At 57.8% G+C, this 25,169-nt stretch overlaps 1 protein-coding gene across 2 annotated transcripts; it reads left to right on the forward strand.

The window, feature by feature from the left end:
* Positions 1–446: 446 nt before the first annotated feature.
* On the forward strand, positions 447–21,637 carry NUB1 (negative regulator of ubiquitin like proteins 1). Of its 2 annotated transcripts, none has more exons than XM_045837795.1 (15): positions 447–533; positions 2,723–2,840; positions 5,608–5,775; positions 5,904–5,962; positions 7,419–7,489; positions 9,558–9,740; positions 9,953–10,041; positions 11,507–11,613; positions 16,291–16,477; positions 17,085–17,192; positions 17,754–17,906; positions 19,249–19,395; positions 19,821–19,913; positions 20,522–20,750; positions 20,895–21,637. In XM_045837795.1, the coding sequence occupies exons 2-15, from the start codon at positions 2,724–2,726 to the stop codon at positions 21,071–21,073; spliced, it is 1,890 nt and encodes a 629-aa protein (XP_045693751.1). In that variant the 5' UTR covers positions 447–533; position 2,723; the 3' UTR covers positions 21,074–21,637. The 2 variants fall into 2 exon arrangements, with proteins under 2 accessions (XP_045693751.1, XP_045693752.1); XM_045837796.1 differs by lacking the exon at positions 447–533 and adding an exon at positions 681–1,057.
* The last annotated feature ends 3,532 nt before the right edge of the window (positions 21,638–25,169 follow it).

The raw sequence follows: 25,169 nt of genomic DNA on the forward strand, positions 1-25,169 counted from the left end.
TCCTGACCTCCCTCCGCGTTTTCCTGCAAGGTGCTCTGGCCTCTTTGAAGGCTTTGGAAGAACGAAGGCAGGATCAATTTCCTCTGAAGGCAGGCAAACTGGGTCGGGCCCAGAGTCTTCCCTGGACTCCCAGGGCAGCGGTTCGGTGTCTGCACTGCAAGAGGCCGGGTCCTAGCCGCGACCCGCCCCGCCCCACCGCGCCCTCGCCCCGCCCCCACAGCGCCCTCGCTCCGCCCCAACTCTCGCCCGGTCCCGCCCACAGGCCCGCCGCCCACACCCCCTCTTCGCCTTAGCCCCGCCCAGTACCAGCCCCCGCCCACACCACAGCCTATCAAGAGCCCGCCTTCTCCTCGCCTAAGACCCGCCCCATCTTAGCCCCGCCCAGAAGCCTTCTGCCCCGCCTCGCGGGGGCCGAGTGGGCCGGGCTGCGGCGGCGGCGGGGGCGGGGCCCGCCTCACCCGGAATGAATACTAACGGCGGCCGCAGCCGCATCCGGGCACTCCGCAGGTCGCGGCGGCGCGGCGGTGGCGCAGGTGAGGAGGGAGCACCGAGAGTCGATCCCTGGGCTAGGGTCTCGGCGGCGCCGATCGGCGTCCCGGGCCCCGGGGCGATCCCTACCCTGCCCCGCCCGGGTGTGGCGCGGCTTCGGCGCGGGGGGGCGCTGCGCTTCCTACGCGGAGGCCGGGCAGGCAGGCAGGCAGGGACAGGAGACGGCTGCCGGGGCTTCCCGGTGCGCCGGCGGTTCCCGGGGCCCTAGGTTTGCGCCGGTCTGGGCGAGGGCGGTGGGTTTTTCTCTTTCTGAAAGAGCGAGTGTTGTTCTGGGAGGAGACAGGGAAATACACGATCACACAAAAAGCTCGAACCGTAACACTGTTGTTTCACGTATGCCGTTCGGGGCTTACTTGCAATCACAGCCAGGTTTTCCTTGCTGTTTGATGAAAAGGCACGGCTGATGTTCTCTGCAGCCTTGGCGATCGGACTCTGCATGTCTCACCTCCCAACCCTTACTCTTACGTTTAAATACAAGGATATTTTATTCCTCCGACCGAAGAACCAGGTAATGTATTTTGAAGTACATACATTTGAGAAGCTCTGGGTAGAGGTTGCGTAGATCAACTTATTACAAAAGTGAAAGTGAACATGCTAAAGGAGTGGCTCATAACGCCTCACTTTCGGTTTGGGGCAGCACTAGGGACGGAGTTCTGCTTTGGGGGACGGCGTATGATGTGGAACAGTTCTCCAGTTAAACCAGAAAAGGGACGTTGCGAGCCTTTTCCGCTTTCGATCTGATCTGAAATCTGTACCCTCGCGTGTTCTGTCCTCTGTAACTGAAGTGTTGTAGGTTTCACGACAGTGGTTTCATCTGTGTGCAGACACGACGTGGGGCGGTGTAGACCCTCCCTGCTGTTGCTTTGCTGGTGGGTGGAGCGCCGGACACACACTAGGTGTGCGAGACCTTCCGGGCCCTCGGATGGGGTGGCACAGGGCTGGGCATTCAGCCTTCCCAGTACTTGGCTTCAGTGAGCAGCTCAGGAAGTGCGATTCTGAAGATGTGTGAGTAGGGAACTAGCTTTGTGTAGTGGTGGGGGGAGTTACTTGTGTTTGCAAGGCTCATGCGCATCAGCACTAACACACACTTGCTGTGTGAGAAGCAGTTAGTGCTGGAAGAGCTCGCTTCTCTGGGTCCCCTGAGCAAGCACAGTCCCCTCCCGGGTGCGTTGATTCCTTCCTCCCCTCTCTCCTCCCAGTCCCCTCCTTCTCACGGATGCACAACAGATTTGGAATTTCTTTTAAAATACTCATTTGATAACTTAAGTTATCAAACTTGATTTAAAAATCAGGCAAATTGAGCCCTGGCTGGTGTGGCTCAGGGGATTGAGCACCAGCCTGTGAACCAAACGGTCACTGGTTTGATTCCCAGTCGGGGCACATGCCTGGGTTGCAAGCCATAGCCCCCAGCTACCGCACATTGATGTCTCTCTCTCTCTTTCTCCCTCCCTTCCCTCTCTAAAAATAAGTAAATAAAATCTTTTTAAAAATATGTACTGCTGTCATGCTGTTGTCACAAAATGTCATGCAGTACTTCCCCAGTATTGTAAGTAGTAATTTTTTTATTTTACTTATTTTATAGATGTTATTTATTTTTAGATATTATTTATTTATTTTTAGACAGAGGGGAAGGGGGAGAGAGAGGGAGAGAAACATCAATATGTGGTTGCCTCTAGTGTGCCTCTTACTGGGCACCTGGTCCCCAACCCAGGCAGATGTCCTGACTGGGAATTGAACCAGCAACCTTTTGGTTCGCAGCCGGCACTCAGTCCATTGAGTCACACCGGCCAGGGCATAAGCTTTCAATTTAAAAAATTCAGATATAGAGGACATTTACTATTGATAGTTCACAGTTCAAGCTAACTTCTTTACTGTTTACCTATAAGAAACAGAAAAGTATAATAAACCTTGCTACATATTAGCAACTTTGCAGTACATACTTTAATGTAATATAATATATAGTTGACTATATAATATATATCTGAATGTACATGTAAATATATGTATTTCAGAGAAGTCTGGAACCAGGTAAAACCTAATCTAAAAGTAATTTAGATTAAACTAGAGTGGGAAAAGCAGAGGGGAGCTCTACAAAACACAGCAGTGTATTAGGTGGGGATACACTCCTGGAAATGTCCTGTGGGGTTCATTACTATACTGTTTTGCTTTCCAGGATGGCGCAAAAGAAATATCTCCAAGCAAAACTGACCCAGTTTTTAAGGGAAGACAGAATTCAACTTTGGAAACCTCCATATACAGATGAAAATAAGGAAGGTGGTTCGGCATTGAAGGTATTTTTCTTTTAAGACATAGATCACGAGCAGCGCTGTAAGTCTCCTCGTGCCAAAGTTTAAACCTGTAGACGGGTTTATGAGTTCATCAGAGTTTATTTGAGCCGAAGGGAGGGCAAGCCTGGAAGCAAGATCTCAACAGACTGAGGAAAAGGCTTCCCAGAATGGCAGGTTGTGTTTCTTGGATACACTCGGAATTAAGGAGGGAACCGAAGGAAGATTACAAGAAATCCAGGGAGGAAGGTGGTGGGGTTGGATTACAGGGTAGCTAACAAGATTACGTGCTCCCGGTGGGTGAGTACGGGTGAGTACGTGCTGTCTCTGAGGGTCTGAATTGGCATTTCAAAGGTATGTTACCTGGAGGGTGGGTACGTGCTGTCTGGGAGGGTCTGACAGAGTCTTTTCAAAGGTGTGTTACCCTGGACTCCCAGGAACCAGGGACAGCGCCTCGGGCAAGGGCTGGGTGAAGGAGCAGTGTGCCTGGGGCAGGACTGCCCACAGTGACCTGCCCGGTGAGGAATTTATGACCAGATCATCCTGTGAGGTTACTTTTGGTTAGATTTTTTTTTTTTTAACAGAGCCTTTCTTCATCCACATTGGTAAATTAGATTTCTTAAAAAAAAAAAAATTAGAGAGAGGGGAAGGGAAGGAGAAAGAGAGGGAGAGAAACATCAGTGTGTGGTTGCCTCTCCTATGCCCCCCATACTGGGGACCTGGCCCACAACCCAGGCATGTGTCCTGACTGGGAATCGAACCAGTGACCCTTTGGTTCTCAGGCCAGTGCTCAATCCATTGAGCCATACCAGCCACGGTGGTAAATAAGATTTCTGAAGTCACCAGAGGTTGCCAGGCACAACCATGTATGTAAACTTTGGGCATAACCAAAAGCAGTAGTGAGAAGCAGGTACCCACTTCTTACTGGGAGTTAACAAGCTTATTTTTAATAAGATTTTATGCACGTGAAAATGTCACCTGATTTCTGGGGCATATTACTATTTTTAATACCCTCACCTGAAGTCACTAGTCTGGGGACTACCTCTGCCCTGCTGGTGAGGCAGTGCCGCTGGCCAGTGTGGTCCGAGGTCCCGAGGGGAGGGTCTCGGGCAGGTCTCAGCCTGGTCGAGAAAACCCCTGCTCCCCGCCCCCAGCGTTTTCACACGGCGACTCTGTTCCTTTTTTCCAAAGACTCTAGTTTTCTGTTACTTATGCCTCGGTTTTCCGTGGCATCAGAAATGGCCTTATTTTATGTAAGTGAAATTTCTAGAAATGGAAAATTATCTGCTTTCCAAAGCAGAGAAAAACATGAATCATTTTTTAATAGGAACCTATTCTATTGGAAATCCTAGCACACACTTTTCTGCGTTCTCAGTCTGGGTATCCAGAGACAAAGCACGCAACATTTGTCAGGGACTGAGGAATGTCGCGGAACGTCACCGGGATGGCAGACCGGCAGACCGCCGGGAGGGCCACGATGGTGCCCCTGGGAGGGAGGCGGCACCTGTGGCCCCGGGCCTTGGAGCCCTCTGGTCCCCCCTGTTCCTGACAGGCCCCCTCTTCTCTTTCACGCCCACCTTCTGACGTTCTCCCTGAATTTGCTGGTTCCGACCCCTGGGCTCAGAGCTCAGGTGTGACATCAGAGGAAAGCTATTTGGTTTCTGGCACAGAAGCGCCTCTGAAGCTCTGGAATTCCCCAGCGGTGAGGGCGACAGGCGCTCCTTTTGTTCCCACCCGGCAGCTCTGGGTGACAGCCAGGACCCAGGACGGGGCAGGTCGCCAGAGAACTGATGGGGAGCTCGGAGCTCAGCCCCACCCTCCAGCCTCAGGGCTGGCGGGAGGGGGAGGGCTGGGGATCTGGTTAGTCACCCCTGGCCAGTGCTTTCACCCTCCAGGCCCACGTACTGGCACCGCCGTAAAACCCTTAAATGATGGGTTTAGGGGGGCGTCCAGATTGGCCAGCACACCCACATGCTGCACCCCAGACCCTTGCAGACCCCACCTGTCCACCTGTTCATCTAAATGTTCACTCGTGTCCTTTATAATAAACCATAATAGTAAGAGAAGCACTTTCATGAGTTCTGTTGAGTCCTTCTAGCAAATTATTGTTTTATAAGCAGTACCAGTGATTCAAAATTTTCTGTTAGGAAAGTTACTTACAGCTCTGGCCTGTGTGGCTCACCCTCCCATGACCAGAAGGTTGCTGGTCAGATCCCCAGTGAGGGCACAGGCCTGGGTTGTGGGTTCGATTCCCGGTCCAGGCACCAGTCCCCTGTCCAGGCGCACACTTGTATGGAAGGCAGCCAACCAGTGTCTCTTTCCCTCCCTGTCTCTGGAGAAGCAGTAGGAAGATGTCCTCAGCTGAGGGTAAAAGGTAAAAATAAAATAAAATAAAAAGTTATTTACATCTACCCTGACTTGTTCTCGCAAGTTAGACAAATTAGATTGATTTCTGTGGTTTTCCTTTTCTTTTCCCTCCTGTGGGGATGATCAGTTCCCTATTCCTTAAAATAATTTTTATATATGACAGTCACTTAAGTTACAGTCCACTTGTCTCTTCTCCCGAGAATAATCTCAGCGTCTTCACCCTTCCTGTCGGGTCTGTTTTCCTGTCCGTTGTTTCTGTGACTCCCCAGACGTCAGGCCGGCCTGGGTGTCACTGTAACAGGGGGGCTGCCACCCGTCGGGGTCCTGTGCGCGCTGCTCTGTGTCCTGGCCCCCACGTGACTTTGAGCTGACACTACATGGATGTGCATTTTCTGGTTTTCCCCAGGACCTTGCTAAGAAGTACTCCGACAGGCTAGAGTGCGGTGAGCAGGAGGTGGAGCAGATCATGGAAGAAATACGCTGCAAAGCGGTCGAGCGTGGCGCAGGAAATGAAAACTATAAGACGACGGGCATGGCCACGATCGAGGTGTTTTTGCCTGCGCGGCTGAAGAAAGTGAGTGATTTTCTCCAGTGTACGTAGGTCCTCACGCCTAGGTCACTCGGGGAGGCGAGCACATGAATTGTGGCTGTTTTTAAAAGCTGTAATACGGAGTTATTTTATTTGTCTGACTTTTTAAACAGGACAGGAAGAAGCTCTTGGAAACCCGGTTGCACATCACCGGCAGGGAGCTGAGATCTAAGTACGTACCCGTGCCCCTGCCCCCCGTGCCCCCGTGCCCCGGTGGCCGGCCTGGAAGGGAGAGAGGGCGGGCGCTCCTGTCCCCGCTTTCAGGGAGGGACGAGTGAGGCAAGGTGGCGGCGGGACTCACCTGGGCTCACACTGGTAGTTGAGGGCAGACGGGAGCTCCAGACCCGCCCCCTCTTCTTCATTTCCTGGGGAAACCTCGGCTCAGGTGGGAACCCCGGGTCCACCGCCCACCAGGGCCTCGGCACGTGTGTGCGTCCATGAGTGGATGACAGAAACAGGCGGCGGCCTGGCGGTGGCCCGGCGTTGGCTTGCAGTGGCATTCCTCGGGCACTGACGGCCTGCTCAGGCGCTGGGCTCAGGCGCTGGGCGGGGTGCTCCAGCGGATTCAGGCGGCTGGCCCACCTGTGCAAAGAAAACAATAGCAGAGGAGGCGGCTGATTGACATTTCCCTTGCACATCGATGTTTCTCTCCCTTCCTCCCACCTCTCTAAAAAGATTAATAAGTAAATACAATCTTAAAAAAAAAAATTTAAAGAGCCCAGCGGTTTGGAGCAGGGACTGAGCCTGCATCTAACAAGCTCCCGGTGGCGCCCAGGCGGCCGGTCTGAGCCCCACACGCAGGGCGGCCAAGCCCCGGACAGGGAGGTGGACGCGGAGGATTCTCCACAGGGGCCGCCACCGTCGCTGCCATAACTGTGCTGATGGTAAATGACACCACGCTCAACTGAAAGAAGAAGAAAACACCGGCCTGTCACATGCTGGTGAAACTCGAACCGTTTTTGAATGGTCCGCACGTTCAGCACCTCCAGCCCCGGTTTCTGAAGCCGGTTTTTCTCATTTTGTTCCGTGCCCTGCGTCAGGGCTGTTAGGGACGCAAAGGCGTCATTCGTCATTCACTCGGCAGGGAGCTGCCCCTGTCCTCCAGGGGGCCCCAGGCTATGGAGAGGGCTTTCTCCGGACCCCAGCCGGGGCCCTCCGTGGGGATGCGTGTCCTGCCCCAGGGGCCTCCACCTCCTGAGGAAACAAGTAGTAAAACAGTTTAAAAAGGGACATTGTCTCTCTCTGTCTCTCTGTTTTTTAAAGATTTTATTTATTCTAGAGAGAAGGGAAGGGAAGTAGAAAGAGAGGGAAACATCAATGTGGGGTTGCCTCTCGCACGCCCCCTACTGGGGACCTGGCTGGCAACCCAGGCCTGTGCCCTGACTGGGAATCAAACCAGGGACCCTTTGGTTCACAGGCCTGTGCTCAATCCACTGAGCCACACCAGCCAGGGCGGAAAAGAAGGGACAGTGTTTTACACACATCATCAATTGATATTTGTGAGTTGGTAAACTGAAATATTGGGTGTTTCTGAGTAAAATGTATAGAGTAGCCATCATGGTTAAAATCTAACTAATGGAAAATAACACATTTTATTACCTACATTTTTTCACTGGTTTGTTTTACAGAATAGCCGAAACCTATGGATTCCAAGAAAACTATATCAAAATTGTCATAAATAAGAAACAACTGCAACTAGGTATGTTATGGTAAAGTGTGCGGGATTTTAAAATCAAGTTAACATAGAAATAATGACTTTGCATTTTTTTTCTCTTCCTGTATTCACAACTTTCTAGTAGTTATTGCATATACGAGTCAAAAGCAATTATTTTAGAGTTTACTCCACTATAAGGTGAAGTAGCAAGCAGCATGTCTAATAAATATTTGCCGTCTGTTGGGTGCTGGTGGGGAAGGACACTCACCTTCGGTCTGACGAAACGTCACCGAGTGGACGTGCAGGGCCGCTGGGGGGCGGGGGGCGAGTGACATCCAGCTGCCGGCACACGCTCCCGGAGCAGAGGCCGGGCAGGCTGTGCGGGGTAGGGCTCCGGACTGAGCGGGCCGCCCCTCGGAGCCCGCGATGGGACACTGAGGAGCTGGGAAGGTTGGGGAGGGCCGAGCGCACAGGGCACAAGGCATCCGCCTCAGCAGAGAAACTCGGATCCTGAGCGCGGGACCGAGTCCCTCCCGAGGGGGCGGGGCGCCGTGGGTGCCGGGGAGTGACACGTGCGTGATAGGCCTGTGATTTGCCGACCTCCGTGGCTGCAGGGGGGGAGGGGGTGGACTTGAGGGAGGCGTGAGTGGGCCCGGGAGACCAGCTGGCCCTTGCCGCAGTGCAGGCAGGGGCTGTAGTCTGGTGGGTGTCCGGGGCCTCCGGGGCCCAGAGGCTCAGGTTCGCCGCCCAGCCCTCGGCTTCCTTCCCAGCAGCCTCCAGCCACGCCCCTGTTCTGTGTTAGGCGTCAGTGCCTTCTGGCCGGCTGTCCGCGCCTCTGTGCTCGTCCTGTGTGGGCGTCCTTCGCTGGACAGAGACCCTGGACAGCGTCCCACCCATGGGTCCTTCTCCCTGTCGTGCGTGTTCTCAGAAGCTCCTTCTCTGACGCGAGGGTCAGCAGGGTAGTCTAGGTTTTCTGGTATCAGCGTAACCTGTAGGCGGCCTGTAATCTGCCCCGCGCCCCCTCTGTTTGTAGAGGCTGGGGACCCAGCGTGACGCTTCTTCCAGCGCCCCCCCTCCCCCCCCACACCCCGCTCCCCGGCTAAACTCGCTTCCTCAGCGCGCGCGTTCCGTGCCTGTGCGTGTGCACTGTCTCCGTTCGCCTGCAGGTTTACTCCTGGGCCGGGACCTTTTTCATTCTGTAACTAGAAGTTGGTATCTTTTGACCGTCGTCACCCGCAGAGTTTATCATGACTGTGGCTTTGCTGTAGTTTTAAAATCGGGTGAGATGGATCCCCCTCCTGGCTCTGTATCAGGGTGACCTGGCCACTGGTGGGTCTTAGCATCAAGTTTCTTGAGAATGTATTTATCCAAATAGCATTTTCCAGACACGTGTTCAAATGTACATAGTTATAGTTCATAATATTTTGTTATTTTAAAAATCTGTTTGCATCTGTATTTACCCTTTTCCATTTTGGTGGTGGTTTACTTTCATCTTTGACTTAATTTTTGTTCCGTTTGTATACTTGACTGTTGTTTTTTTTTTGTTTTTTTTTTTTTGTTTGTTTGTTTTTTTTCATTTAACCAGCCTCAGTGTGGGGAAACTGGGTCCCGGAAGCCCCTCGCCCACTGGGGACCCCGGGTTGGAAAGGGAGAGCAGCCGCGGCCTCTGCTCCCGCCCGGCAGTAAATGGCCGCTCCCGGCGCACTGCGGCTGCGGGCTGCGGGCGGCTGCTCCTCGGGCGGGCGCTGGACATTGGGTGGGTTCTCTCTCCGGCTCGGGCGGGCGCCTCCCGTTTTCCTTCTCGGCTGTCCAGCGTGGCGCTCTCCCTGGGGCAGTCCCAGCTGCTTACGGCTTCCGTCTGGTCTTACGATGAGAATAAGGGAAATCGGAAAGGATGAATTAGGGCTACTTGGACGGGCTGACTTTATCCGCTGCTTACCGGCCACGGCCGCAGCGCCCACCTTAAGCGTGCCCACGCCGGTGCGGCCCAGTGGTGGGCGAGTGCCGACGTGGGTTTCGGAACTCGGGGGGACCTGGGGGACGGCGCGGGTCGCTGCACGCGCCGCTGCGCGCGCGAGGGCTCATGTCACAGTGCGCGTCCCGGCTGTCACAGGGAAGGCGCTGGAGGAGCAGGGCGTGACGCACAACGCGAAGGCCATGGTGCTGGAGCTGAAGCAGTCCGAGGAGGATGTCAGGAAGGACTTCCAGGTGCAAGAGGAAGAGCAAAACAAAGCTGAACAAAAGGAAAAGAGGATTCAGAGGACGAAGAGGGGACTAGAGATCCTGGCAGAGAGAGGTACCGGGGGCTTGGGGCTTCTCACCCCCCTCCTCCGCGCTTCCAGGGAGCAGCCGACCCCGCCCTGGCGGGGCGACGCGTTTCTCGCTGGCTTTTCCTCCCGACCGTCTGACGGTCTGAATGCCGCTGTCATTGCCTGCTTTCCTCCTTTTTCTCTTCTGTCACTGCTTTCTAGCACCGATTACATCAAGTTCCCTTTGGCCTTGTTGCAGCTGAGACGGTGGACCCTGAAACCATGCCGTACTTGGAAATAGCTAACCAGACGGGCAGGTCCATCAGAATTCCTCCCGCAGAAAGAAAAGTAAGTCCTGTAAGAAACGTACAGCTCGTTCTTGGACTTGGCCGTCGGGACAGAGCGGGTTTTCTGGTCATTTGATCCTGGGGTGTCGCACAGGATCCGAAGCAGTGTTCTCTCTCCCGCTGGTCAGCCGTGTACAAATCAGCAGTGTTTGCTGTGCGCGGTTGCACACAGGGGCTCGCCCCGGGGTTCCCAGGGCGGCAGTACCCATGACAGGGCCTCGCCGTCCTGTAGCCGTGACCTTTGAACGTTCCCAGGTGATGCAACTCCCTGCCCTCAGGGCTATGTGCCCTGCGGGATGAGTCCCTGGGGGAACTGTGCAGTTCGGGAAAAGAATGACAGGCCATTCTGCTGTGTCTCTGCCGTCTTTCCACACCCCGTTTCCCTCTCCTAGAACTGGGAATAGCAGGCGGGGATTTTACCTTTGGACACATTCAGTGGGCTCTTTGTAGCAGCTCTGTGCACCCTGGACCCTGAGTGCAGGCTCTGAGCTGGAGTCCAGCACTTCTTGAATGAAAAACTCTAATGACTGTGGGTCCCATTAATTTAATTTTTGTCTTAAAAAAACTATTTTATTTATTTATTTTTTTAGAGGGAGGGAAAAGAAGGGAGAAAGAGGGAGAGAAAAATCAATGTGTGGTTGCCTCTTGTGTGCCCCCTAGTGGGGACCTTGCCCAAAACACAGGCACGTATCCTGACTGGGAATCAAACTAGCGACCCTTTGGTTCACAGGCCAGTACTCAATCCACTGAGCCACACCAGCCAGGGCTAATTTTTCTGTCTTTAAAGGACAGTTTGAATAGGTTTCAGTATATGAATTATTTTGTTAAAATTGAGGATTAAAGTTTTATTAAGAGAACTTTGTGGCTGCCAGTGGATTGATGTTTCCTTTTTTTTTTTAACGTTGGAATAATTTGTCCACTGCCCTGTTTTACTGAGTGACGACGACATGTAGGTCATTTTGGAGGACCTTTGCAAGACTGAATTATATAAAAATTGAAATCTAAAAGTATCAAGGAACTTAAAAAATTTTGGATCACTGCTTAAAAATTATTTTGGAAATACTCGAGGTGACAGGCACCGCAGAAAAAACCTGATAAGGGACGGGAGGTAAAGTGGGTGCCCCTTTGAAAAAGAACCCAAAGGACCTACAGAGGACGGCTGCTCTCGTCCATCTTCCGTCTCCGAGGAACCTGGGACCAGGTGCAGGGCAGCAGGCGCCGGAGTGACTGACAGGGACAAGGGGACGCGCACCGGTTGTCACCATGCCGGCCACAGGAAACCCAGCGCCTGGTGCCAGCGTGCAAATGAAACAAAGCTTGGACCGCATTTTTCTTAATCTGGACTTTTAAATTAGTTGCGCTGTGTTTTAATTTTTACTTTTTGTTTCTGTAGACTTCCCACGCTTTCAATATAGCGTTGGGCTGTAGTTGAAAGTGACGCTTTTCCGATTCCCCGTTCTCCCCAGGCGCTCACGCTCGCGATGGGCTACCACGAGAAGGGCCGCGCATTCCTGAAGAGGAAGGAATACGTGATGGCCCTGCCTTTCCTGCTGGACGCCGACAGATACTTCTGGTAGGCGCGCTCGCGCTCGGGGAGCCCCGGGTTTAAGAGGGTGGCCCCGGCTCGGACAGCCCCCTCCCAGCCCTGTCCCCGCAGACCCCGGGGCTTGCTCCCGGACGGACGGCGGCGGAGTCCGGTGCAGACCGGCTGGGAAAGGACTCCTTTCACGCGCAGCGCTAGCGGGTCCCTCTTCCCTGGGAAGAGTTAGAAATGCGGGCACTGACTCCCTTCCCGACGAACACGTGGGACAGCGCGTTTGTCTGCGGGGAGGGGCCCTCGGCCCTCGGCCCCGGCCCCCGGGGGGTTTGGTGCTGCCGGCCGCTCCCCAGACCCGTTGCTTTATTGGGGCTGCGGAAGGGTATACCGTGCTGTTCCTTCTGCGTTTGCTGCTAGGGTTCTTCTGAGAAGAAACAGGTTTCTCCGCCGGCAGCTCGGTCGTGCTGGCGAGCAATTTGTAGCGAAAGACAGTGAAATGCGTGGTTCTCTTCCCTTATTTTCTCGTGGTCAGAATACATCAGTGACTTCCCTAGCATCCTCCAAAAATGAGGTTACCGATGAGGTTTTCTTTCCTGTTTATTTATTTACTTACTTACTTTTTAAGTGTCAATATATGAACTCATGGATTTTAATACATTCGATGTGTTTCGAAGCTCAGTGCCAGACTGGCCATCTGTGGCTGGCCGGCAGGTCCTGTGTCCTTTCGACCTGGCGGCCTCCGGTCCCTGGTGCCCAGGGGCCCCAGGGTCACCACCCAAGTCTCTGGCCCCAGCCCCGGGGGCCAGCAGCTCCCCGCAGGTCCCTCGCAATGGGAGGCGGCGCCCAGAGGCTGCAGTCAGGGCAGATGGGACATTTGAAAAACAGACAGTGTCCGAAAGTGCGCTAAAGGTAGCGATTCTCATGTTATTTTCCGTTCCATTTAGAGGAGTTCCCGAGACACACTGTGCACGTCGAGGAGGTAAACACAGCTGTGTGGTTTGTCCGCTGCCCTGGCAGCGCCTCGGGTTTTAGGTGAACGAATCACAACTCAAGCAAAAGGGGGGCTTGACTGTCGCCACTCCTGGGGGGAGGGGCAAAGCCAGACCTTAGGGGGCGGGGCCAGGGCTCGCTGAGCGTGGGGGCCGCGTTCGGAGCCTCGTGCCTCCCCTGCTGCCGCAGGCAGTGCGGGCTGTGCGATAGGTCCCTCGGGTTCAGGCAGATGTTTCGTCTCCTCCCACAACTGCTCCCAGCTCTCTGTGAGGGGAAATCTCAAGCGTACCCACAGATGGAGACTGGTGTAAGGAATCCCCGCATACTCGTGATCCAGCTGCAGCGAGCGAGACGAGGTCCACCTTTGTTCGTCGGGGTGTGCCCCCCTCTCCCCCTGGACGGACAGGCCCGTGCGACAGGCGGCAGGCCTCACGCCCGGGAGTGACGACGGCGGTGCCTCCGGTCCGCAGGCCGTTGTCACGCTCCGTGAGCGGCAGGTCCGGTCATCCAGCGGTGTCTGTCCGTGCCTTTGTGATGGACAGTGAGCATTTTTCTGAGGGCCTTTGTATCTGGACCCACTTATTAGCAGAATCTGGGCGAGCTGCTTCTCCTCTTCGTAAAGGAGAGCAGGCCTCTGCAAGTCGGTCATGCAGCTGGAAGAGACCTCAGTTCGTTTCCTTCCCAACCCTTGATGCTTCTGTCTTCTCCAAATAGGCTAACAGTTGCACCAGGACTTTCTGCCATGCGCCCCAGGCGTGGGGTGCAGTATGACCAAGAGTAGCTCCTGTCCCCACCCAGAACCAGAAAGGGGAGGCCCACTTTAGGCCAAGGCGGAGTAGCAGGGACTAGGGTGCCCTCCCACCTGAAACAACGGAAACCGGGGCAGAATGTGAAAACGTGGGTGTCCTGGCGGCGCAGGACAGTGACCCCAGGAGCGGAGAAGCCCCGTGCGAGGCCCCGGGCTGCCGGGCGGGGAGGAGCCCCGCGTGGCTCCCCAGGCGGCGGGTGAGCTGACCACCCTGCGCTCCCGGCAGCCAGAGTGGTGACGGAACTAGCCCTGAAGATGCCCCGCCCCCCCAACAGAACGTAAAGGAAGCCTCGAAAGCATCACACTGTTTTCCGGTGACTTAAATGCATCCCAAACAAGGCTCTGTAATGTTGATAGCAGTTCAGAAATATCCAGCACCTCATTAAAAATTCACGGGCGTGTAAAGGAGACAGCACGACCCGTAATAAGGAGAAGAGCCAGTCAGCAGAAGCGGATCCAGAAGGGACACAGGAGATGCTTGGTAGACAAGGGCGTGCAGTCAGCTGCTGCGAACACATTCCCCACGTTCACGCAGGAACACAGGGGCCGAGGGCACAGGGCGGGGTGGGCGGGGTTAACTGCAGAGTAGACCCTGCAGGAGAAAAGATCAGTAAATGGGAGGATAAAGCAGAAGAAAGGATTCGGCATGAAACAGAAAAAAGACTGAAGAAAAGAGAAGGGAAGGCCCACAGGCTGCAGGAGGGCCTGAGACAGGCCACCGTCGTGGGGGCCGTGGGCGCCCCTGAAAACGGCGGGAGGGGCAGGGGGGGCAGAAAGATGCCTGAGCAAACTCCGGCCGGACTTCCTCCCAGCTGGATGAGAACCGTAAGCACCCCTCATGCAAGACCCATAATGAATCTCAAGTGCAAGAAACCTGAGGGGAAAAAGACACAGGAACACCGTCATCCAGTTCCTTAAAGCTCGTAATAAGGCTTAAAAAGGGCTTTAGCCAACTTCCTTTTTTAAAAAGGAGATACTTAAGGTTAGTTTACTTTTCTTAAAATGAATGTCTTTACAAGTCGTAAGGCAAATATAATAAATGTCTGTTAAGTAACTGACTTAAGCCACAGCGGGATTTAATTTTCCCAAAGCTAGCTCAGTAAATTTTATTTAAATAAATGTACATTTATTTTAACGTTGTTTTCAACCTGCAAATGTATTGGCTGTTGAATATTAAAGCTGCTAAAATCAGAAGCCACAGCAGTATTAGTGCAAATATGCTCTGAGACACAATTTCGTACAAGGCTTTAAAATTTGTTTTAGCTGAGTGATGTGGTCAGGTTCAAAATTATTCTTACACAAATGTTGATTTCATGATCTCTTTCGTAGGCCTAGATTATGAAGAAAAAGTGTTATTTTTGAAACTAAAATATGAGACTGTGCTTTTTTTCTTTTTTAAAATCCTCACCTGGGGACGACTTACTGATGTTAGAGAAAAAGGCGGGAAGGGCGGGGAGAGGGAAAAAGAGCACGCCCCGACCAGGGATCAACAGCGCGGCCTTCTGTAGTACGTGGCAGTGCTCAATCAAATAAGCTGCTGAGCCAGGGCTGTCGCGTTTTTCGTGCGTTTTTTTTTAAGATTTCATTTATTTATTTTTAGAGAGAGGCAAAGGGAGAAAGAGAGGGAGAGAAACATCCATGTGTGGTTGCCTCTAGCGCGCCCCCTACTGGGGACCTGACCCACAGGCCAGCCATGTGCCCTGACTGGGGACGAACCAGAGACCCTTTGGTTCCCAGGCCGGCGCTCAATCCACTGGGCCACACCAGCCAGGGCAAGAACAGAAATGTTGAAAGACGGAGACAACAGTAAATATGGACATCCTGCTTTGATGGATTTCCTTGTGCCCAGCGGGTTGGCTCGCGCGGGCATCCCACTTAGGAGGCTGCTGCTTTAAAGCCGAAATGGCAAAGTCGGATTCCTTCTGGGTTTATTTTCTGAGAAGAGTTTGATAGGCAAGATGGGAAGCTCACAGGCACTTGGATCCTGTGGTTTCCTTCAAGAGCAGCCTTATTTTAGCAGGCGACCAACCATAGCAGCCGGAGCCTTTGCGATGCCGTGTAGAATGCGGGTGTGCAAATGCCCCCTTTGTTGCTGGAGAGCTCAGGCTCGAGATCCAGACTCGCATTGGGCGTTTTTAACCTGACCTCAGTGTCCTCCTTTGTCAACATCCGCTGTCTTGTCTTGTCCCTTTTTCTCTGGCCCGCGGCCCAGCCTGCTGCCACAGCCACGGGCCGGCATCTAGCCGGCTCCCGGCCCCCAGGGCAGCTCGGCACTGAGAGCCGGGCATCTCCCGCATCTCCTTTCCCGCCAGCGCGCCGGCGTGCGGACATGGGAGCCTTTTCAGGCTTCGTCGGTTGAGCCACCCGCAGTCAGCAGCGGCTTTCAGAGCGCTGGCTCTGAACTTCGGCCGAGCGTCAGATCCCCTAGGGAGTTGTTAGCCGTACGTCACCCGTCACCCGGGCCTCGAGGTTTCTGTTACGGTTGATGCGGGTTGGGTCCCAGTGCAAGTCAGTATTAATCAAAAAAAGGAAAAGAAAAAGGAAGAAGGAAAAGTGCCTCATATCCAAGTGATTCTGATTCGCACGCAGGGTTGGAAACCACTGCTCCACAGCAGGCTCTCACCACGTTTGCTCGGGGGTCCGACACAGTGACCCCAACTCCCGCTCTCTGCCGAACCTCTTTCCCCGCACAGCGCGGGAGTGCGCGTGCGCGCTGATCCTGAGCCCTGCGCCCCCTCTTCCCCTCCCCCCCCATTGGATGTATTCCAATGATAAATACAGCCCCCTGGGTAGCCGTCGAGCCCCCTAAGGAGCAGTCAGTCTTTGGAAATACACCAAAACCGGAGGGGAGTGCCAGTCCCTGCCGGTGGGCGCGTGGGGCCGCGCCCGGTGACGCCGCCCGTTCCTCTCCCCAGTGAGTGCTGCGAGGAGCTGCTGGACACGGTGGACAACTACGCGGTGCTCCAGCTGGACATCGTGTGGTGTTACTACTGCTTGGAGCAGCTGGAATGCCTGGACGACGCAGAGAAAAAATTAAACTTGGCCCAGAATTGCTTTAAAAATTGCTATGGAGAAAACCATCAGCGACTGGTCCACATAAAAGTACGTGCCCGTAACGGGGGTGAGGTACCACTGAGCCCATTCCTGGAGCTCGAGTTCACTCCGGTCCCCGAGGTTAGACCGCTGCCCAGAGGCGACCGCGGTTGCGGTGTGCTCGCGGGTAGCCCCGGGGGACCAGGTGCCGGTCCCAGGCCCGCGGACCGCGGGGCAGCTGACTGCGTGCAGCAGAGCCTAATGGAAGGTTTCAGTGCGGGAAGTGGACCTTTTGAAGGATGTGGGTGCCCCTGCGTGAGTCACAGCTCGGTAGGGGTTTGAATGGGGGTTTCCTCCAAAGCCCTCAGAACCCTGCTTGGGAACGACAGGGCGGCGTGAGGCTGGTATTCCTGGTTCGTGGTTTGCACACTTCCCCAGGGAGCGGAGGGCCCCGGGGAGATGGTGGGCCCCGGGGAGACGGTGTTCTGACACCGTGTGGGCAGAGGAGGGCGCTGTGCTGCGGGGTCTTCACCCTGGCCGTCCGCAACGGCGGCGGTGCCGAGACATTTTAGTAGTTCCACTTTGCCCCATGGTGGGGGGGAAACTACGCACGGGGCAACTATTGACCTGTACTTAGGGATAAAAGTTTTATCCTTTTTTCTTCCGATTATTTTAGGGAAATTGTGGAAAAGAGAAGGTGTTGTTTTTAAGACTTTACTTGCTCCAAGGTATCCGAAATTATCACAGCGGGAATGGTGAAGAGGCCCGTGAGTATCTCAACAAGGTAAGAACGGGCTCTGGCCCTTGTAGCCGTTTTCATCCGCATTGTTTTTGATCCCCGAAGTTCCGTGTCTCGTAAACTCAGTAGCGCGTGACTCGAGAGGAGCACAGATCTGTCCCACGTACACCACGGACGTATTTGTATTTGTGAGGGGTCAGGCCAGGCGCCGTAGTGAGGGAACCTTAAGAAGAAGGTGACTGTATGGCTGGAAGTTCCGGTGTCACCTGGCCTGTCTCTAACCCAACCGGGGCTGTGGTGGCGCAGTCCAGGGTTGCCCCTGTCGGTGCCTCTTGCCGCCAGCAGAGGGGGCAAGAGAGTAAGGAGATGACACAAAAAGCCGTGTGTGCCCTCTGTCCTGCCTGCTGGTGCCATGGCCTAGACTTCACCAGGGGGCCGCCCCCAGCTCAGGGAGGGCCAGAGGTGCCTGTGCACAGCTCAGATGCGCGGGGTTTGTTGCAAAAAAGGGAGTGGGGGTGGATGCCAACCCCTCCCACACCACTCGGCCTATTTTCTCATGGTAACGTTGCTGTCCTTACGTGACTTTTCCATTCTTCCTACCTGTAGGCTCGTCAGCTCTTCAAGGAGCTCTACATCGACCCAGCAAAAGTCCACAACTTGCTGCAGTTGGGGTTCACGGCCCAGGAAGCCCGGCTCGGCCTCCGGGCCTGCGAGGGGAATGTGGACCACGCGGCCACCCACATCACCAACCGCAGAGAGGTACCGCGACAGGGTCTCGGGGCCCGGGTCTCCGCCCGTGCCCGGCGGTGGGCGTGGGACCCGAGGCGGGAGCCGGCTCCTTTCCCAGGAGGCGCCTGAGCTCCCGGGTGCGCAGGAACAGGGAAAGGTGGTGCGGCGGCGGGCACCGACGACGGGGCGCCCCGTCGCTTCAGCCGGGGAAGCCGGGAGGAGCCGGTCTTTTTTTCCAGCTGTGTAGTTAGTGCGGTCTCCTTGTTTTATCTCCTGCTGTGGGGGCAGGCGGCTCGTGAGGACGGTTCTCCAAGCAGGCTTCTCGCTCTCTCTGTTTACTTGCACCGTAGCGCATTTCTGGAAACCATTCTGAAGGGGGCCCTGTTTTCCCGTGGGGCCATGGCTGTGGTTTGGGGGGGTGTTCTTGCCTAGAGTCACGAGCCGAATCAGAAATAATCACTAGTATGTTACAAAAGCAAAGGCACAGATTCAAGCTCATTTAAAACAAGTGGAAATAGGCACAGAACAAAAGCGCAGAGTCCCGGGGTTGGAAGGGACACCGCGGGTCTAGCGAGCCGGTCCCGCAGTGAAGGGGCCGGAGTCCGGGGAGAGCGCGCGGCGGTCCAGCAGAAGGGGGCCGCTCTCTCCTCTCTGAACCCGGAAGCCGGTGTTGGCCACCTCGGGGTCCCTCCCCGCGCGACCCCGGCCACACCAGCCCCCGGGCAAAAGCGCAGACCCTGGGAAACCCAGCTCTGAGTGCGATTCTGTCTCCCGGCTCAGTGGCGGCGGGGAGCGGGCCCCGCCGACCCGCCTTGACCACGGCGCTGCTGCTCGCCCGCCACCACGATCGTCTTAGCGTTTGGAAAGCCGGTGCTTTAAAATGAGGTCATGTGCAAAGTCTCACCATCCCGTACACCCCACATGCCCAGAGTGCAGGGGGCGATGAGCATCACCCAGGAGCCCCCAACCCCGACCAGAACCTACGTTCTACTGACCTCCCGGTGACCGGTCACGGCCGGGCAGCCTCCCACCCCTGCAAACAGCTCCCCCAGCCCCCTGGGGAGCAGGGGGCCGAGCAGGGAGCTCGCTGGTTCCGAGCAGCCAGTTCTGGCGCCAGCCAGTGGTAACGGTGAGGTGTTCTCTTGCCTGGAAAACTCGGGTGTCTCCCCTGTGGCCCACGCCAGGAGCTCCACTGAGCTCTCTGCCCTGGAGCCCCTCGTGCTGCTGAGTGGCCGAGACAGGCAGAGGGTCCCCTGCCCGTCAGGCCCCCAAATCCTGCGGCCCGTAGCTTGAGAAGGCTCTCTGCAGACCCTCGGGCCCCCCCCCAGCCCCCGCCCCCGCCCCACTCGGGGAAATGTTGCTGCTCCCTAAGGAACTGGACAAGATCAGGCGAGAGGAGAAGGAGCGGAGGAGTGCCCGCCTGGAGAACATCAAGTGCTTGAAAAAGATGGGCTACCCCGCTCACGCGGCCAAGAAGGCCCTCCATCAGGCCGGCGGGAACCTGGACGTGGCCGAGAAGGTAGCGCCCCTCCCTCTCCGCCCAGGCGCCCCTGCCCCGCGCCGTCGCCCCGCCCGGCCCGGCCCGGCCCGGCCCCTCTCCGGTATCCTTCCGCCCTGCGTGGCGCCCCCGCCCCCGGGCCCTCGTGCCCGGTTGGGACCTGCGGGTCAGCACTCCTTCTCGAACCCTGTGACAGAGGTGGCCCGGCGGGCCCCGCCTTGTCCCTACCTTTGGTGGGAAGCTTCGAGCGCCAGCCTGCGCCGGCCTCGGTGGGGTCCCCGTTCTCTCCCCTGCTTCCGCGGCACCTTCGCGTCGTCCCCACAGGGCCCCCCACAGGGCCCCCCGGGTGCGCCCGATGGCTGTGCCCGCCCGCCCCCAGCGGCTGCCGGGCCTCCGGGCTGGCGGGCGCCCTGAGGGGTCAAGGGCGGTGCTCCTGTGTCTTTCAGATCCTGCTCAGCAACCCTTCCATGTGGCTCGGGGACTTCGGCCCCCAAGCCAGCAGCCACGGGGAAAGCCCCTCGCAGGAAAATATCGACCAAGTGAGTGAGAGTCGTCTGTGCCCTCGCCGCCTCTCGGGCCTCGGGCGGGCGGCCCCTCCCCGCCCCCTCCGGCGTTGGCAGGGGGGCAGGGCCGGGGGGCTGGGTCCCGGCTCCCGGGCCCAGCGAAGCCCCGCCGCCGCTGCGGGCGGTGGAGGGGGCGGCAGGGAGGGGGGGCGCCGGGGGGGGGGGCCCTGCCCACCCACCGCCTGGCGGCCACTCCCGGGGCCTCAGAGGACTCGCTGCGGTGACTCGGTCCGCATTTGTCCCCCTCGGCACGGAGACCCCTCGTACGTTGTGGCCGCTGAGTCAGTGGCCCCGGTGCCGGGGTTCAGCTCGCACTGGCCTCAGCTCGCCCGCTCGTGGTCGTCCCGAGATGACCGGGCACCGGCCCGCTGCCCGGGCCGCGGTGCGCGCGCATCTGTGCTGACCAGCGGCGTGTGCGGGGAGGCCGGTGGGGCGCGCGCGCGCCGCGGGCTTGAAAACGCGTCCCCTCCAGGAGAACGCCGTCCCGGCGGCGCAGGAGGGGCCGGGGCTGTCGGACGTGCGTGGGCTCCGGGGGCCCCGGCCTCAGCAGGGGCCCTCCCCCCACGCCCCGTGTCCTCCCCCAGCTGGTGTACATGGGCTTCGACACGGCCACGGCCGAGGACGCCCTGAAAGTGTTCCGGGGGAACGTCCAGCTGGCGGCGCAGACCCTGGCGCACAACGGAGGCAGCCTCCCCAGCGACCTGCAGCTGGCGGTGGGGGACTCCTCGACGCCGTCCGCGTCCCCCTCGGACTCCGCGTCCCCCTCCGACTCCGCGTCCCCTTCCGAGTCCGCGTCCCCCTCCGACTCTGCAGGTAGGTCTGGGGCCTCGGGGCCTCCAGGAGGCGGGCAGGTGGGGACGTGACTTGGGCGGGGTGCGGCGGGGAAGGCGTGGCCGGGCCGACGTGGGTGGGCGCGGTCTCCCGGACCCACACCCGTGCCCGCGGGCCGTGTTGCAGGTACCTCCAGCGCCTCGACAGACGAGGACATGGAGATAGACGCCGTGAACGAGATCCTGGAGGACATCCCCGAGCACGAGGAGGACTACCTGGACTCCACCCTGGAGGAGGAGGAGGTCATCATTGCCAAGTACCTGTCCTACGTGGAGAACAAAAAGGCGGCAACGAAGCAAAACTAAGTGATGGACAGGAGGAAGCGCTGAGTTTCTGCTCATAAACTCTATCGTTACGAAAAGTGTAATGCAGCTCTTCTTTTTTTCCCCCTCTTGCTTTGTACCGGGTTTTGCTCCGGAGCGCTCCCTGCTCGGGCGGGCGGGGCCAGGGACTCCCAGGGCCAGAGGAGAGTCGGGGTGGGGCCAGGGCGCCGGTCCCCCGGTGACCTGGGGCAGGACTGGAGAACAGGCGGCCCTGGGAAGGGTCTCGGGAAGAGATGGGGGCGGGGCGCGCTCCCGTCTGCCTGCCCCTCGCCTTGCCCTCCTTCCCCCTGAGGCAGCTCTGCCTTCCCGCTTCCCCGCCCCCGAACGGCCTCCCCGTCCCCAACCATCGCCGGTGCTTTGGGGGCACAAGGAGGGAAGGGGCGGCGGTCCCCCCCCCCACCAGCTTGTGCCGCCGCCGCCCTCGCCAGCCACGTCGGTGTCTCATGCTCTCAGTGTAGTGAAATGCGCACTTGAAACACAAGGTTGAAGTTCAGGATTTGTGTGTGTTCAAAATCCTTGACGAAAATAAAATCTTTTATTAAATAGGGAAGTCTTCAATGCTAACCAAAGCAGTTTGTTTTTAATTAGCATTTTCAGAAACTGTGCTCTTACATCAAACCTACCGCTGTCTAAGTTGCCTGCCAGAGGTGAAGGTGCATTTTCCCCAGGCGTGGTGGGGTTCGGGGTGTGTCTGTAGTGCAGACCCTGTTTCACAAGGTGCACAGCCTCCTCCCGGCTGGTGTGGCCCAGTGGACTGAGCGCCGGCCTGCGAACTGAAAGGTCGCCAGTTCGATTCCCAGTCAGGGCGCACGCCTGGGTTCCAGGGCCAGGTCCCCAGTAGGGGGCGTGCGAGAGGCAACCAGTTGATGTTTCTCTCACACATTGATGTTCCTCTCCTCTCCCTGCCTTCCCCTCTCTCTAACAATAAATAAAAATAAAATCTTAAAAATAAAAAATCCATAGCCTCTTCCTGGCTCACATCACCGTTTCTCACTGCGCCACGCGATGCGACCCCCTGTAGGCGGGTGTTCCACGAAAACTCCCAGCAGCCGGTCCCTAGGCAGCAGCTGGGCGCTGACCAACCGGGACCAGGGCCGGGTGCGTCCCCAAGGCCCCGGCTGAGGGTGGCTGGGCCACCCGTGTCCTGTGGGCTGGGTGGGGGGCTGGGCTGGCCGGGCGGCTGGGACTTCCTGGCTCCTCGTTTCCACGACGCTGGGGCTGCCGTCCAGCTGGACGGGCAGGAATCTTTCCTTGTCATTCTTTGAAAGTGGACGATACAGGCGGAAGTAAAAGGTGGAAAATGGATCTGAAAGCTGTCAGCCTCACTTCGCAGTAAGTTTCCTCACACGCCTCAACGGTCCTGAGCGCTGGCAACACCCGGGTGGCCCAGAGTTTCATCTGGGTTTGGGAGTTTCGCTCCCACCGAGCTCTGTGCGGACGCCGCACCACCACTGCCTGCTGCAAGGCGGCGGCTGTGAAAGCAGGGCAGGTGCTGGGGAGAGGAAGGCCAGGCGAGGAGGGGAAGGGGCTGTGCCCTGGCGGCCCGCGGATGAGGGGGCGCCTTGGGGACCACGTCAGACCGTCAGAGTTGGCGCCCGAACTGCAGCTTGTGGCTCACAAGTTACCGTCCTGGGCTCGGGCCCAGGGAGGCCTGGGGCTTCCCAAGTGCTTTTTACACGATCCTGGGAAAGGCCACAGTGGCCGCTTCTGACCTCGGCCCACTTTCCCACACAGAGCCAGTGCACAGGAGCCAGTTCTCGAGCGAGGGACAGTCCTGGGTTTACCCTGTCCCCCTTCGGGCCTTCCCGCCACCGTGAGCTGGGAGGCGGGCTCTGGTCCTGCCTCTGGCCGGGTGTGTGCCGCTGGACAGGCGGTGGCCACGTGCCGCTCTCGCTCTGATGGGCAGGGGAGGGGGCCGAGGGCACTGGTGACGAAGAGGCTGCTGACGCGAACGGGGGGAGCAGACTGGGGAGTCGCAGAGCACTCGGGCCTCGCAGGGGCTCTGCCTGGATGCAGGAGAGAAGAGGACATTCCAGACCTGGGACAAGGGGGTAAGAACAGGCGTAGGCTGCGCCCTGTCCATGGCGTCACGGGGCCATGTGTGCTGCGGGAAGAGAATGGGTTGGGAGGGTCATCGAGTCCAAAGTACAGAGCACCCTGAACGGCGGGTGGGGTCTAGATTTGGGTGGCAGCGTGGCGGGGCCGGCACGGGACTCCCAGCAGGAGGGGCTGCAGGGGTCCGCAGATCGGCCCCTGGGAGGCGGTGGCCGGGGCGTGCCGCGCCCCACCAGACCTGGCGCCCCTCCCCTTTCTTGTGAAATCTGTCTGCTCTTTCTTGGCCCTGGTGACTCTGCCATGTCCTGTCCAGGTGTCCTTTCGGGACTTCCTGTTTTTGTTCCCCCGTCCACCTGAATATATTTGTCAGAGGCAAGAAGATCCCATCAACGGCAATGAAACGGCTTCTGGCTGCCTGGTCTCCGTATGTCCAGCATCTCGCAAAGGCCTCCGCGGTGCCGATTACAAACCGCACCCCCTCCCCGCCCCGCCCCAGGCTGTGCACTGCAAATGCCGAACAGTGGTTTTCCATTCCCCCGCCCCACTCCGGGAGAGGCAGGCTGGGGAAGCGATGCTTCCTGGGGACCCGACTTAGGGTCTGCATGGGGTGGCTGTCCCCAGGCGTGCGTGGCATGCACGCTTATCCTCCGTTGTGTGTGGATGCCGTGGGAAATCTCACATGACGTGGGAGCTGGTGAGGCGGGAATGCAGTCTCAGCCGGCAGTGTCCCCAGCCAGTGGCTTCTCAAGCTGCCGGTCTGCAAAGCAGTCTGAAAAGGCGGGTAAACGTGGGCACAGGTACTCAAGGTGGTGCTCTGCCCGCCCTCCCTGATGTGAACTTCAGCGTCCTGGGGAGCCCCCTCGGGGTGGGCGGTCCCCAGCTAGGAAGTGAGCGCTCCCAGATACGGCATGGGGCCCCCAGGGAACCCCAGACCTCGGCCGTGCGCTTTGAGTCCCGCCCAAAGACTGTGGAGTCAGAGCTGCGGCTTCCGCAGGTTCCTGCCAGCGAGCCTGTTTTCCTGGGGAGGTCCCTGCACCCCCAAGGCTTGGGGGTGTGCACCCCTTCCTACCACACCGGGTGCCGGTGCTGCCCATCAGGCCTGGACCTGGCCACCCAGGGAGCAGGGGAGGCCCCTCCAGCTGTGCGTCCCGCTAATGCAACACGGTCTGCACGGAGACAACGGAGCGCCCACTGCTCTGCATCAGCAGCTGCCTCCGCCCAGGGAGGCTTGTCCTCCGCGCGATGCTGAGTTCTCAAGGGCAGACAGTGTCTACTGCAGCTCCTCCTTCTGCACGCGGGCCCAGCCAGGGCCTGGCACGCGCGGCGCCGTGGATGCATCAAGTATGCACAAGCCAGGAGCGAGAAGAGCGCCCCCTCCTGGTGGTGAGAGGGGCTGCTGGGGGCGGCTCCCCCCGAGCCTCTCCAGAGCCTGAACCCCACTTCCCCCATGAAGCGCCCCCCTGGCTAAGAGTACTCCAGCCACTCCCGTGTCCTTGTCCCGCCTTCACCACGTGGACGGCGGGGCTGGCTCCAGGGCACGTGGCCGGGGATCTACTGCCCCAGACGGAGGGAAACGGCCCTCCCCGATTCATGCAGAAACGGGAGCCCTAAAGCAGGAGCAGCGGGTCCCCGAGGTCACCTCGCAGCTTGGGGAGCCGGCTCCTTGCTCCCCGGCCTCTTCCGCGGCCACTCCCCATAGGAACGACCCTGCAGGGGCCATCGGCCACAGCCCCTCACTTCCCCCACCACGAGGGGCAGGTGCGGGAGGCCCGGTCCCCAGCGCCGTTCCTCTTCCCTCTGAGCGGAAGCTGGCACTCAGTGTGCAGAACACAAGAACCTCCAGAGCACTTTTAAGGGCGTTTATTTCGGCTCTTTACCAGCGTCCTCGGGAAAAATCACTTGCAAAAATAATAATCTGCGGCTCAGTGGCTTTTTGGGAAGAAACGTCCGTTTCCTCTCAGCAGGAAAAGCTTCCCGGGACCTCAGGCACTTGGAGCTCGAGACCCTGGAGGGTCCCGGGTGG

The sequence above is a fragment of the Phyllostomus hastatus genome, unplaced genomic scaffold (assembly GCF_019186645.2).
Source record: "Phyllostomus hastatus isolate PE091 unplaced genomic scaffold, TTU_PhHast_1.1 phas_contig_244, whole genome shotgun sequence".
NCBI classification, from domain to species: Eukaryota; Metazoa; Chordata; class Mammalia; order Chiroptera; family Phyllostomidae; genus Phyllostomus; species Phyllostomus hastatus.

Bases quoted from the DNA above. Each gene is read 5' to 3' on its own strand.
- NUB1 (XM_045837795.1), top strand. From the start codon at position 2,724: ATGGCGCAAAAGAAATATCTCCAAGCAAAACTGACCCAGTTTTTAAGG. The intron at 10,042-11,506 runs GTAAGTCCTGTA...CGTTCTCCCCAG, and splicing joins TTCCTCCCGCAGAAAGAAAA to GCGCTCACGCTCGCGATGGG. The intron at 17,193-17,753 runs GTAAGAACGGGC...TCCTACCTGTAG, and splicing joins CCCGTGAGTATCTCAACAAG to GCTCGTCAGCTCTTCAAGGA.